A 15433-nucleotide genomic window follows, 5' to 3' on the forward strand; every position below is an offset into this window, starting at 1 on the left:
ACCTGACCTGCCGAAGCACAGCCAGGTAAGGAAAATAGACAAACTATAAAAATCAGGCAAAAGGGGGAATGATGAGGGAGGGGGGAGGTTCTCCCGCACTATACACAGGTACTGGTGGATAGTGCGGGAGACGCTGATTAAAAGGTAGCGCAGATCCGAACAAGGTAGGGCTCATTTTAATCAGCATCTCCCGCCCTATCCACCAGTACCTGTGTATAGTGCGGGAGAAAATATGTGACAGTTTTCCAGAGCGCGGAGGAGACGCCGCTGGTCACTGATTTAAAGGGCTACTCCGCCCCTAGACATCTTATCCCCTATCGAAAGGATAGGGGATAAGATGTCAGATCGCCATGGTCCCCCTGCTGGGGACCCCCGGGATCTCTGCTGCGGCACCGCGCTATCATTACAGCACAGAGCGAGTTCGCTCTGTGCGTAATGACGGGCGATAAAGGGGACGGAGCAGCGTGACGTCATGGCTTCGCCCCTCGTGACATCACGGCCCGTCCCCTTAATGCAAGTCTATGGCAGGGGGCATGACGGCCACCACGCCCCCTCCCATAGACTTGTATTGAAAGGGGCGGACCGTGACGTCACGAGGGGCGGAGTCGTGACTTAACGATGCTCCGGCCCCTGTACTGCCCGTCATTACCTGCAGAGCGAACTCGCTCTGTGCTGTAATAGCGCAGTGCCGCAGCGGGGATCCCAGGGCTCCCCAGCAGCGGGACCGCGGTGATCTGACATCTTATCCCCTATCCTTTGGATAGGGGATAAGATGTCTAGGGGCGGAGTACCCCTTTAAGGTGGCCGCGGCCGTGCTGCTAATACTTAACAAGCAGCTGCTGCTTCGGCCGCTTTAAATCAGTGACCAGAAGATTTATCGGCGTATAACACGCAGGCAGGCTTTTTGCCTTAAATTTAAGTTTTAAAAGTGCGTGTTATACGCCGATACATATGGTATGTGAACATGAATCTTAACAGGTTGCCGTCTAAGGACGAGCTGGCTTGTCCTGAGACGGCAAGCAGTGTATGTCATATCGGGCGGCCCTCAGCTGATTCCTGTAGCTGGGGACCTCCGTTAATAGCCGACATGTGGCTATTAAACTTTAAAAAAAAAGTTGAATAAAAGTTTGAGAAAAACATCCATTAACCCCTTCCATATTAAAAGTTTGAATCACCCCCCTTTTCCTAAATTCCATTTATAAAATATGTAAACATAATAAAAATAAACATATGTGGTATCGCCGCGTGCCCAAATGTCCGCACGTCAATGGCATTTAAGTAAGAAAATACCAAAGTCCAAAATTGCATATTTTTGGTCACTAATTTTTTTATAAAAAGCTATCAAAAAGTCCCATCAAAACAAAAATGGTACCGATAAAAACTTCAGATCACGGTGCAAAAAATTAGCCCTCATATGGGTCTGTATGTGGAAAATTGAAAGTGTTATAATTTTTAGAAGGTGAGAAGAAAAAAAATTAAGTGCAAAAATGAAAAATGGCTTAGTCTTTAAAGGGGTAATACACCATAAGGTGATTCTAGTACGTACCTGGCAGACAGTAATGTACATGCTTAGGAAGGATCTGCGCTTTTCTTGGGGCTAAATGGCTATGTTGTGAGATTACCATAATGCTGTGGATAGCTTTTTGTGAACTGGTATTTCCTGTTTGCCTTTTTTTTTTTTTTTTTTACTGCAAATCCCATAATTCCATTTTCCTCCTCCTACACATCAGCCACCCCACCCATTGAAACATAAATGAGCTGCATCCATTCAAAAAGACCTGTGGTTTTCAATCAGGGTGCCTACAGCTGTTGCATTAGTTAAGATTGATCTTTCTCCCACCAAGCGATCTCTCCACCCATTGAAGCAGACAGGCTTCCTGTCATCAGCTGACTAGTCAGGTCTCAGCCGCATTGCAACCTGGGAAAAATCTGAGACAACAGTAATTTTGTATGCTGGTAAAAATAAATATTGGGTTGAAAATCGCTGAAGAATTGTGAGAAAACCGTCACACACAGGTACAGACACTATATTATGAACTACACTAACTTTACAGCCCCTGTAGCATAGTCAAATAAAAAAAAATCCTGGAATACCCCTTTAACCCCTTAAGGACTCAGGGTTTTTCCGTTTTTGCACTTTCGTTTTTTCCTCCTTACCTTTTAAAAATCATAACCCTTTCAATTTTCCACCTAAAAATCCATATTATAGCTTATTTTTTGCGTCGCCAATTCTACTTTGCAGTGACATTAGTCATTTTACCCAAAAATGCACGGCGAAACGGAAAAAAAAATCATTGTGCGACAAAATCGAAAAAAAAAACGCCATTTTGTAACTTTTGGGGGCTTCCGTTTCTACGCAGTGCATATTTCGGTAAAAATTACACCTTATCATTATTCTGTAGGTCCATACGGTTAAAATGATACCCTACTTATATAGGTTTGATTTTGTCGCACTTCTGGAAAAAATCATAACTACATGCAGGAAAATTTATACGTTTAAAAATGTCATCTTCTGACCCCTATAACTTTTTTATTTTTCCACGTTCGGGGCGGTATGAGGACTCATTTTTTGCGCCGTGATCTGAAGTTTTTATTGGTATGATTTTTGTTTTGATCTGACTTTTTGATCACTTTTTATTCATTTTTTAATGTTATAAAAAGTTACCAAAATACGCTTTTTTGGACTTTGGAATTTTTTTGCGCGTACGCCATTGACCGTACGGCTTAATTAATGATATATTTTTATAGTTCGGACATTTACGCACGCGGCGATACCACATATGTTTGTTTTTATTTTTTTTACACTGTTTTATTTTTTTTATGGGAAAAGGGGGGTGATTCAAACTTTTATTAGGGAAGGGGTTAAATGACCTTTATTAACACTTTTTTTTTAACTTTTTTTTTGCAGTGTTATAGGTCCCATAGGGACCTATAACACTGCATACACTGATCTCTCATCCTGATCACAGGCGTGTATTAACACGCCTGTGATCAGCATTATCGGCGCTTGACTGCTCCTGCCTGGATCTCAGGCACGGAGCAGTCATTCGTCGATCGGACACCGAGGAGGCAGGTAAGAGCCCTCCCGGTGTCCGATCAGCTGTTCGGGATGCCGCGATTTCACCGCGGCGGTCCCGAACAGCCCGACTGAGCAGCCGAGATACTTTCAGTTTCACTTTAGAAGCGGCGGTCAGCTTTGATTGCCGCTTCTAAAGGGTTAATACCGCACATCGCCGCGATCGGCGATGTGTGGTATTAGCCGCGGGTCCCGGCCGTTGATTAGCACCGGGACCCACGCGATATACGTCCTGCGTAGTTAAGGGGTTAAAGGGGTTCTCCACTGCCATGTCTTCCGGAGCTCCTCTTGCAGCGTCCGGAAGTTTATTACTCTGGACACTGTGTGTGCGGGCTTCCGTGTTCGAGGCCGCCCCCTCGTGACGTCACGCCCGCCCCCTCGTGCGTCACGCCTGCCCCCTCAACGAAAGTCTATGGGAAGGGGGCGTGACAGCGGTTTTCATTTGTTTGTTTTTTCTGGCGGTTTTTGAGCCAAAGTCAGAAGTGGATCCATAAGGTAGGAGAAGTGTAAGTCCTTCCTTTATCAGTCCTATTCCTTTTGAATACACTTCTGGCTTTGGCTTAAAAACTGCAGTGGCAGTTTTCCAAAAACTGCCAGAAAAAAAACCAAGTGGAAACTTAGCCTGACAGGAAATTTGTGTGTACTTTTCCACAGTATGTAGGAATATAGGCATATAGGGGGAGATTTATCAAAACCTGCGTAGAGTAAAAGTTGTCCAGTTGCCCATAGCAACCAAATTTGGTGCTGGCCTCTATAAATGAAAATTCTAAACCATGCCTTATAAATTTTGTGGAATATTGTATGTATTTTTAAAACCCTTCTGTTTCTATTTTATTCATAGATCATTTATACAGCTCGAAGCCCAAAAGACGTACTAGTGTCTTTATATCATTTTGCTTACATGTCGTATGTTGTTAAAAAACCTAATAGCTTTGATGAATTCATGGAGGACTTCTTGCAGGGCAGAGGTAAGTAGATATCATGTGATTAATTTGGTTTTACACTGTCATTTTGCAGTACAGTATTAGGAGCAGAACTATGGAAATATATCTTTAATGTCTTAAAAAGTTATATGTTTCTTATGGGATTTTTTTTTTAAATGACAATGGTTAAATAAAAATGGTTGGTTGTTTGTGCACCCAAATTATTCCAAATTATTATGCAAATTATATTTTTCTCGATTGATGTAAATAACAGTCAGCATACATGTTAGCAACTATTAAGAATACAATTCAAATTTTATTCAACAAACCTCCTAATTATAACAGTATTTATTTTAACCCCTTATGGACTCAGCGTTTTTCCGTTTTTGCATTTTCATTTTTTCCTCATCACCTTCTAAAAATCATAACGCTTTTAATTTTGCACATAAAATTCCATATGATGGCTTAGTTTTTGCACCACCAATTCTACTTTGCAGTGACATTAGCCATTTTACCCAATAATCCACGGAAAAAAAAATAATTGTGCGACAAAATTGAAGAGAAAAATTCATTTTGTAACTTTTGGGGGCTTCCGTTTCCACGCAGTGCATTTTTTGGTAAAAATGACACCTTATCTTTATTCTGTAGGTCCATACGGTTAAAAGGATACCCTACTTATATAGGTTTGATTTTGTCGTACTTCTGAAAAAAATCATAACTACATGCAGGAAAATGTATATGTTTAAAATTGTCATTTTCTGACCCCTATAACTTTTTATTTTTCCACGTACAGGATGGTATGAGGGCTCATTTTTTGTGCCGTGTTCTGAAGTTTTTATCGGTACCATTTTTGCATTGATCAGACTTTTTGATCGCTTTTTATAAATTTTTTTTTAATGATATAAAAAGTGACCAAAAAAATGCTATTTTGGACTTTGGAAACCATTTACCGTGCGATTTAATTAACAATATATTTTTATAGTTCGGACATTTCCGCACGCGGCGCTACCACATGTTTATTTTTATTTACACAGTTTTTTTTAATTAGCCCAGGGTCCCGGCTATGACTAGCAGCCGGGACCGACCTGGCGTGACCCCGTTTTAAATGCCGGGATCGGGCGCAGGGCATACAGGTACACCCTGTGTCCTTAAGAGGTTAAAGATGAAAAAGAATGCACTGTTCTAAATTATTACATACAGTAAGTTTCAAAACACTTTATAGGTTGTAAAGAACTGAAAATTGTTATCTGTTGTATTTGCAGCATATTTACTGAAATCAAAAGCTATTTCAATCAAACTTTTAACAACATTTTAACTTTTTAAACATTTTAACAGGTCATGTTACATTTTAACATAGGACCCCTTATTTGATAGCAGATTCACAAGTCTTGCATCCATTGAACTTTTGAGTTTTTGGACAGTTTCTGCTTGGATTTGTTTGCAAGATGTCAGAATAGCCTCCCAGAGCTGCTGTTTGGTTGTAAACTGCCTCTCACCCCCATAGATCTTTTGCTTGAGGGTGCTCCAAAGGTTCTCAATAGGACTGAGGTCAGGGGAGGATGGAGGCCACACCATGACTTTCTCTCCTTTTATCACCATAGCAGCCATTGATGCAGAGGTATTCTTTGCAGCATGAGATGGTGCATTGCCATGGATGAAGATGATTTTATTATGGAAAGCATAGTTCTTCCTTCTGTACCAGGGAATAAAGTGGTCAGTCAGAAACTCCACATACTTTGTAGAGGTCATCTTTAGGGAGTAGTCCAGTGGTGATTCAGTGGTGAGCAACTTATCCCCTATCCTAAGGATAGGGGATAAGTTGCAGATCGCGGGGGGTCCGACCCCTGGGGCCCCCCGCGATCTCCTGTACGGAGCCCCGACAGCCCGCTGGAAGGGGGCGTGTCGACCTCCGCACGAGGCGGCGTCCGACACGCCCCCTCAATACAACTCTATGGCAGAGCCGAAGCGCTGCCTTCGGCAATCTCCGGCTCTGCCATAGAGATGTATTGAGGGGGCGTGTCGGCCGCCGCCTCGTGCGGGGGTCGACACCCGCTATCTCGGCGGAGAGCCGGGGCCCCGTACAGAGAGATCGCAGGGGGCCCCAGCGGTCGGACCCCCCGCGATCTCAAACTTATCCCCTATCCTTAGGATAGGGGATACGTTTTTCACCACTGGACTACCCCTTTAAACTTCAGGGACCCTAAAGGGGCCGACCAGATCTATTCCCATGATTCCGACTAGAGATGAGCGAACTTACAGTAAATTCGATTTGTCACGAACTTCTCGGCTCGGCAGTTGATGACTTATCCTGCATAAATTAGTTCAGCTTTCAGGTGCTCTCGTGGGCTGGAAAAGGTGGATACAGTCCTAGGAGACTCTTTCCTAGGACTGTATCCACCTTTTCCAGCCCACCGGAGCACCTGAAAGCTGAACTAATTTATTCAGGATAAGTCATCAACTGCCGAGCTGAGAAGTTCGTGACGAATCGAATTTACTGTAAGTTCGCTCATCTCTAATTCCGACCCAAAACATAACTCCACCACCGTCTTGCTGATGTCACAGCCTTGTTGGAACAGGGTTGCCGTCCACCAACCATCCATATCTGGACCATCCATATCTGGACCATCCAGGGTTGCACGGCACTCATCAGTGAACAGGACTGTTTGAAAATTAGTCTTCATGTATTTTTCTGCCCAATGCAGCCGTTTCTGCTTGTGAACATTGGTTAGTGGTGGCCGAATATAAGGTTTATGCACAGTTGCAAGACTCTGAAGGACTCTACACTTTGATGTCTGTGGGACTCCAGAGGCACCAGTAGCTTCAAATATCTGTTTGCTGCTATGTAATGGTATTTTAGCAGCTGCTCTCTTAAACCGATGCATGGATCTGGCAGAAATCTTCATCAATGTTCCTTTATCTGCACGAACCCTACCGTGCTCTAAATCATCCACAAATCTCTTAATAGTGCGATGATCATGCTTACGTTTTCGTGAAATATCTAATGTTTTCATACCTCATCCAAGACATTGAACTATTTCACTCTTTTTGGCAGCAGAGAAAATGGTGCTCTGCTTAAAGGGGTACTCCGACACCCACCTTTAGTAGTTTTTTTTTAAATTGAACTCACCTGGCAATCTAATTATCACAGGTGTCTGAGATTGTTTTCAGTGATCAAAAGAGCCCTGAGACACAATGCCATCCATGAGTTAAACTTAAAAACAAAATATTTAATATTTGTGACACTTAAATAGAATTTGCATAATAATTTGGAACAGGATGTATATTGTTTATTTACAATCTTGCTATGTAAACTAGTCCTTGTTATTGCTTTGAACTTAATCTCTCTGATCATTGTTAGCATGACAGAAAACATTAGTTTAAGTGTTCCTGTTGTTTAAAAATACTTTTGACATGTCATGCTGATGTGATAAGTTTTGATCGGCCAGAGTCTCAGCACTAAGATGTAATGGCAGTAGCGCGTATCCTGGGTGTGGAAATAAAACAAAAAAAACTACTTGTCCAAGGGACTAAAGCGGAACACAATCTACATGTTCCTAAATAAAATCCATTTGTCAAAATAGTATGTAAATAAGGTCTTTATTAGTTTCTGCACTTTCGTTTTTTCCTCCTTGTCCTATAATAGCCATAACTCTCTTATTTTTCCATCTACAGACCCATGTGAGGCTTGTTTTTTTTGCAGGGCCAAGTATACTTTGTAATGACACCTTTCATTTTTCCATAACTTATGCTCTGAAACAATGGTAAAACTTACATTATATTTTGTACCTTAGGTCGGCCTGATTACACCAATACCAAATTTGTTTAGTTTCTGTCATGTTTTAATAATAATTATTTTTTTAACTTTTTAATACAAAAAAAAATCCTGAGCCCTATAACATTTTAATATTTCCGTATACTGGGCTGTATGAGGACTTATTTTTTGGGCTGTAATATGCTGTTTGTATCGGTACCATTTTGGTATTGATCGGACTTTTTGAACACTTTTTTTACTTCTTTTTCTGGGATATGATTTTATAAACAGAAATGCAATTCTGTGATTTAGTCTTTTTTTTTTATGTTAACACTATTTACCATACAGGATATAAAATTTTATTTTTTAATAGATCGGACAATTACGCATTCGCCAATACCAAATATGTTTATTTTTATTATGTTTACATATTTTTTTTATGGAAAAGGGGGTGATATGAACTTTTAATATGGAAGGGATTAATGGATGTTTTTTTAGGAGGAATCAGTTAGATTCCTCATACAGATCAATTCAGTTCTAAAGAACTCCATTGATCTGTGTTCATTTGGTTGAGTTCTATGGGGGCAGCCATGAATGCAGAGGTAAGCCCTCCGGCTACCTCCACAGGGGATCGCCTCCCCGAGATAGCGCTGCGGGGGGGGGGGGGGGGGGTTCAATCCACCCCACTAGATCACCAGGGATGGTTAAAAGATCCCATTAGGCCACCGGGGATGGTTAAAAGATCCCTAAAGGGTTAATAGCCACGCATGCGGGGCTATTAGCGGCGGCTTCCGGCTACTAAAATCAGTCAGGGGGCGCAAAGTATGGAGAGGGCTCGAGTCATGAGCCCGCTCCATACACCCTGAGCGCCGGTGTGAGGTGCAGACTTGCGTCCCATTCAAGTCTGCGTCCGCTCCTGCACCTCACACCGGCATTATAAAAATAAAAAAAAGGGGGAAGTCTAACCATTGTAATGTGTAATTTGATTTTACAGTTTTTTTTTTCTGATGAGCATATGCTATGCCTTCCCTTAAAGTTGCTATATTTTCTATATTCTCATTATACTGTTCCAATCTTGGTTTTGTAAAAGGAACTAAAATATTTAAATATTTCCTTTATGTTAAATGAACTTATTATATATATGTCATTTCTCACCCAGTGCCATTTGGTTCCTGGTTTGATCACATAAAAGGCTGGATGCAGATGAAAGACAACAAAAACTTCTTGCTTGTTACATATGAAGACCTTATTGAGGTAAATGAAAATATTTATCATTAAGAAAGATTTACCGTACATGCATTTTCCACACTTTTTTTTAAAAACTCCTATTAAGAAATTTTAAATGAATAGAGTATGATCTCCCATTTATGGGCTTTATCTATTGACTACAGTAGAGAGTGGCTGCAAAAAGGGGAAAGAGATAAGAGGAAGGAAATCATCCCAAAGCCATATCAAAGACATTCATCTCTTTTTTTTCTAATGTCCAGACTGTCCATAATAAAACAATCTCTGAGCAGGCTGAAGGCCAGCCTGCAGCAGTCCTGGACAGACATCCTCTCCAAGTTGATAACCAGTAATTTCCTGGCAAGCCACAAAGCATCCTTATAACAGTTCATACAGCACTAGACTCCCAGAATAGCTTCATCCTTGTGATTCCAAGGAAATAATCCATAAAGCATTAAGTTGGCTGCTCCTGAGAACAGAGTTGCTGAGTTCATATTCCAGGGTGTCCAACAGGGCCTTGGCAATAAGGCACAGCCAAAGAGGTTCAATTGTGTGAGGACCATGGGCAGTACCTGAATTGAAAAATTCTGCTGGCATGCATTAGAATTTAAGGGAAAAGGTCTGTGTTCCAAGATAGGAGGAGGAGTGGCCCTATATGTGAAAGATAGCATAAAATCTAACCTAATACAAGTTAGTGAGGCCAACATAGAAACAGTTTGGGTTACGTTGCAGTTTGGTAATCAGACAGTAACTTGTATAGGTGTGATATATAGACCACCTGGCCAAGTTAAAGAAGTAGATGATCTGCTAGTTGAAGAAATAGCTAAAATGACAATGAAAGGAGTGACTTCAATGGGAGACTTCAATCTTCCGGATATAAACTGGAGTAGAGATATTCTAAATACCCTACTGGGATTACCTCTACAACAAGTGGTTGAGGAGCCAACCTGGAGGGAGGCCATTTTGGATTTGGTACTCACAAATGGAGATTTGGTATATGATGTTATTGTAGGTGAATGCTTGGGATCTAGTGATCACCAGTCAGTGTGGTTTAATATGAGAACAGTGAAGGAGTCACACCACACAAAAACTAAAGTTTTAGATTTTAGAAAAACAGACTTTTCAAAAATGAGATTAGTCATAAATGAGTCCCTATCAGACTGGAACGGATTACATGGAGTCCAAGAGACATGGGACTACTTAAAAGACGCATTATTGAAGGCAACAGAAAATTGCATTAGACTTGTCAGTAAAAGCAGAAAAAGGAAGAGACCACTGTGGTACTCAGCAGAACAAACAAAAAACTAGCATTTAGTAATTATAAAACAGCCCAGAGCAATGAAGACAGGGAAATCTACAAGACTAGGCAGAAAGAGGCCAAGCAAGTTATAAGAACTTCTAAAGTGCAGACAGAAGAAAAACTAGCTCAGTCTGTGAAAAAAGGGGATAAGACATTCTTATACAAAACAATCTAAATATATATATATATATATATATATAAATAAATGAAAAAAGGAAATTAAAACAAGGAATAACTAAATTAAAAACAAAGGACGGAAGGTATGTAGAAGAGAATAAAGGGCTAGCCGACTGCCTTAAATGGGTCCTCCGGTTGTCACGATTCGGCTGGCTGGAGGTGGATCCTATGTGCCAGAGAGGGATTGGCGTGGACCGTGTCGGTGGACCGGTTCTAAGTTGCTAATGGTATTCACCAGAGCCCGCCGCAAAGCGGGATGGTCGTGCAGCGGCGGTAGAAACCAGGTCGTATCCACCGGCAACGGCTCAACCTCTCTGACTGCTGAGATAAGCGCGGTACAAGGGAGTAGACAAGAGCAAGGTCGGACGTAGCAGAAGGTCAGGGCAGGCAGCAAGGATCGTAGTCAGGGGCAACGGCAGGAGGTCTGGAACTAGGCTAGGAACACACAAGGAAACGCTTTCACTGGCACAATGGCAACAAGATCCGGCGAGGGAGTGCAGGGGAAGTGAGGTATAAGTAGGAAGTGCACAGGTGAAGATACTGATTAGGCCTGCTGCGCCAATCAGTGGCGCAGTGGCCCTTTAAATCGCTGAGACCCGGCGCGCGCGCGCCCTAAGGAGCGGGGCCGCGCGCGCCGGGACAACACAGACGGGGAACGGGTCAGGTACGGGAACCGAGATGCGCATCACGAGCAGGCGCGTCCCGCATCGCAAATCGCATCCCGGCTGGGAGCAATATCGCAGCGCACCCGGTCGGCAGGTCTGACTGGGGCGCTGTGAATAAGAGAACGCTGCAAGCGCTCCGGGGAGGAGCGGGGACCCGGAGCGCTCGGCGTAACAGTACCCCCCACCCTTGGGTCTCCCCCTCTTTTTGGAGCCTGAGAACCTGAGGATAAGACTTTTGTCCAGGATGTTGTCCTCAGGTTCCCAAGATCTCTCCTCTGGGCCGCAATTCTCCCAGTCAACCAAAAAGAACCTTTTACCTCTGACCGTCTTGGATGCTAGAATCTCCTTCACCGAAAAGACTTCAGATGACCCGGAAACTGGAGTGGGAGAAACAACTTTGGGAGAGAAGCGGTTAAGGATGAGTGGTTTAAGGAGAGAGACATGGAAGGCATTGGGAATACGGAGAGAAGGAGGAAGAAGGAGTTTGTAAGAGACAGGGTTGATCTGGCACTTGACTTTGAAAGGACCAAGATAACGTGGTCCCAGTTTATAACTGGGGACACGAAAGCGGACATACTTAGCGGAGAGCCATACCTTGTCTCCTGGAAGCAAAAATGGGGGGAATTCTTCTTTTCTTATCAGCATATTTTTTCATCCGGGATGAAGCCTGTAAAAGACAATTTTGGGTTTCTTTCCATATGGTGGAGAGGTCTCGAGTCACTTCATCAACAGCGGGCAAACCAGAGGGCATGGGAGTGGGGAGGGGGGGAAGAGGGTGACGGCCGTACACCACGAAGAATGGGATTTAGCAGAGGATTCGGAGACTCTGAAATTGTACGAGAATTCGGCCCATGGTAGAAGATCTGCCCAGTCATCCTGGTGGGAGGAAACAAAATGTCGCAAATAGTCACCCAGGACCTGATTAATTCTTTCTACTTGCCCATTGGATTGGGGATGATAAGAAGAAGAGAAGTTTAATTTGATCTTGAGCTGCTTACAGAGGGCCCTCCAGAATTTAGACACAAATTGAACGCCTCTATCCGAGACGATATGCGTGGGCAACCCGTGAAGGCGAAAAATGTGTATAAAAAATTGCTTCGCCAACTGAGGCGCCGAAGGAAGGCCTGGAAGAGGGATAAAATGTGCCATCTTGGAGAATCGATCAACGACCACCCAAACAACTGTGTTGCCATGGGATAAAGGCAAGTCAGTAATAAAGTCCATACCAATCTGTGACCATGGTTGTTCAGGAACAGGCAGAGGATGAAGGAGACCAGCAGGCTTCTGGCGAGGGGTCTTATCCCGGGCACAGACAGTACAAGCCCGCAAGAAATCAACAGAGTAGGCCACCAATAAAATCGAGAGATGAGTTGGATGGATTTTTTGATGCCAGCATGGCCTGCGAGGTGGGAGGAGTGTCCCCACTTGAGAATCCCGAGGCGCTGGCGTGGAGAAACGAAGGTCTTCCCTGGAGGAGTTTGTCTAATGGAAGCTGGAGAAGTGGAGATCAGACAGTCCGGAGGAATGATGTGTTGCGGGGAGGCTTCCACTTCAGAGGCATCTGAAGAACGAGAGAGGGCATCGGCCCTAATGTTCTTGTCAGCAGGGCGAAAATTAATTTCAAAGTTAAAACGGGCAAAGAACAACGACCACCTAGCCTGGCGAGGGTTCAGCCGTTGGGCAGACTGGAGATAAGAGAGATTCTTGTGGTCAGTGTATATAATAACTGGATATTTGGATCCCTCCAGCAGGTGCCTCCATTCCTCAAGCGACAATTTTATGGCCAGTAATTCTCGATCACCAATGGAGTAGTTTTTCTCCGCCGGAGAGAAGGTCCTAGAAAAAAACCCACAAGTAACAGCATGCCCGGAAGAATTTTTTTGTAGAAGAACTGCTCCAGCTCCCACCGAGGAGGCGTCTACCTCCAATGAGAAGGGTTTAGATGGGTCAGGTCTGGAGAGTACGGGAGCAGAAGAAAAGGAAGTCTTGAGATGTTTAAATGCGTCTTCCGCTTGAGGAGACCAGGACTTAGGATTGGCGTTTTTCTTGGTTAGAGCCACGATAGGAGCCACAATAGTGGAAAAGTGTGGAATAAATTGTCTGTAATAATTGGCGAACCCCAAAAAACGTTGGATAGCACGGAGTCCGGAGGGGCGTGGCCAATCCAATACGGCAGATAGTTTATCTGGGTCCATTTGTAGTCCCTGGCCAGAGACTAAGTATCCTAGGAAAGGAAGAGACTGACATTCAAAGAGACATTTATCCATTTTGGCATATAATTGGTTGTCCCGAAGTCTCTGAAGAACCATGCGGACATGCTGGCGGTGTTCTTCTAGGTTAGCAGAAAAAATCAGAATATCGTCTAGGTAAACCACAACACAGGTATATAGAAGATCACGAAAAATTTCATTTACAAAGTCTTGGAAGACGGCAGGGGCGTTGCAAAGGCCAAAGGGCATAACCAGATATTCAAAGTGTCCATCTCTGGTGTTAAATGCAGTCTTCCATTCGTCCCCCTCCCTGATGCGGATGAGATTATAAGCACCACTTAAGTCCAGCTTGGTAAAGATGTGGGCGCCTCGTAGGCGGTCAAAGAGTTCCGAGATAAGAGGTAGGGGGTAGCGTTTTTTTACAGTGATTTTATTAAGTCCGCGGTAATCAATGCAAGGGCGTAGGGAGCCGTCTTTTTTGGAAACAAAAAAAAATCCAGCTCTGGCAGGGGAGGAGGACTTGCGGATAAACCCCTTTTTTAAGTTCTCTTGGATGTACTCCGACATGGCTTGAGTTTCCGGAGCAGACAGAGGATAGATTCTGCCCCGGGGTGGAGGAGTACCCGGGAGGAGGTCAATAGGACAGTCATAAGGCCTGTGAGGAGGCAAAGTCTCTGCTTGTTTTTTGCAAAAAAACATCAGCATAATCCAGATAGGCCTTGGGAAGACCAGATACCGGGGGAACCCCAGGGTCTTGACTGTGAGTACAGGGAGCCGGTTTAAGACAGTCCTTGTGGCAAGAAGTACCCCAGTTCTTGATTTCCCCTGTGGTCCAATCAAGGGTTGGGGAATGGCGTTGAAGCCACGGTAATCCAAGAAGAATTTCTGAAGTGCAGTTAGAGAGGACCAAAAATTCTATTTTTTCGTGATGGGATCCGATGCACATTAAGAGAGGTTCCGTGCGGTAATGCACGGTACAGTCCAATCTTTCATTATTAGCAGAGTGGATGTAGAGGGGTCTGGCGAGACTGGTCACCGGGATGTTGAACCTGTTGATGAGAGAGGCCAAAATTAAATTTCCTGCAGATAAGGAATCCAAGAAGGCCATAGCTGAGAAGGAGAAGGTAGAAGAAGAAATCCGCACAGGCACAGTAAGACGTGGAGAAGCAGAGTTCACATCAAGAGCTGTCTCACCTTTGTGCGGAGTCAGCGTGCGTCTTTCCTGGCGAGGAGGACGGATAGGACAATCCTTCAAGAAATGTTTGGTACCGGCACAGTACAGGCAAAGGTTCTCCATGCGGCGTCGTGTCCTCTCTTGAGGTGTCAAGCGAGACCGGTCAACTTGCATAGCCTCCACGGCGGAAGGCACAGGAACGGATTGCAGTGGACCAGAGGAGAGAGGAGCCGGGGAGAGAAACTGCCTCGTGCGAACAAAGTCCATATCCTGGCGGAGCTCCTGATGCCTTTCGGAAAAACGCATGTCAATGCGGGTGGCAAGATGAATAAGTTCATGCAGGTTAGCAGGAATTTCTCGTGCGGCCAGCACATCTTTAATGTTACTGGATAGGCCTTTTTTAAAGGTCGCGCAGAGGGCCTCTTTATTCCAGGACAATTCGGAGGCGAGAGTACGGAATTGGATGGCGTACTCGCCAACAGAAGAATTACCCTGGGCCAGGTTCAGCAGGGCAGTCTCGGCAGAAGAGGCTCGGGCAGGTTCCTCAAAGACACTTCGAATCTCCGTGAAGAAGGAGTGTACAGAGGCAGTGACAGGATCACTGCAGTCCCAGAGCGGTGTGGCCCATGACAGGGCTTTCCCAGACAGAAGGCTGGCTACGAAAGCCACCTTTGACCTTTCAGTTGGAAACTGGTCCGACATCATCTCCAAATGCAGGGAACATTGCGAAAGAAAACCACGGCAAAACTTAGAGTCCCTATCAAATTTATCCGGCAAGGATAATCGGAGGCTGGAAGCGGCCACTCGCTGCGGAGGAGGTGCAGGAGCTGGCAGAGGAGATGATTGCTGAATCTGTGGTAGTAGCTGCTGTAGCATCACGGTCAGTTGAGACAGCTGGTGGCCTTGTTGCGCTATCTGTTGCGACTGCTGGGC

General features: G+C 44.2%; 1 protein-coding gene across 4 annotated transcripts in view; it reads left to right on the forward strand.

The window, feature by feature from the left end:
• Positions 1-15433, forward strand: part of LOC130294378 (sulfotransferase 2A1-like) — a 120284-nt gene that overhangs the window by 70870 nt on the left and 33981 nt on the right. For all 4 annotated transcript variants that reach the window (XM_056544083.1, XM_056544082.1, XM_056544084.1 and 1 more), the window contains 2 exons: positions 3918-4044; positions 8910-9004. In XM_056544083.1, the coding sequence (XP_056400058.1) occupies positions 3918-4044; positions 8910-9004 (222 nt within the window). The remainder of the gene's footprint in view (positions 1-3917; positions 4045-8909; positions 9005-15433) is intronic.

The sequence above is a fragment of the Hyla sarda genome, chromosome 10 (assembly GCF_029499605.1).
Source record: "Hyla sarda isolate aHylSar1 chromosome 10, aHylSar1.hap1, whole genome shotgun sequence".
Lineage (NCBI taxonomy): Eukaryota > Metazoa > Chordata > Amphibia > Anura > Hylidae > Hyla > Hyla sarda.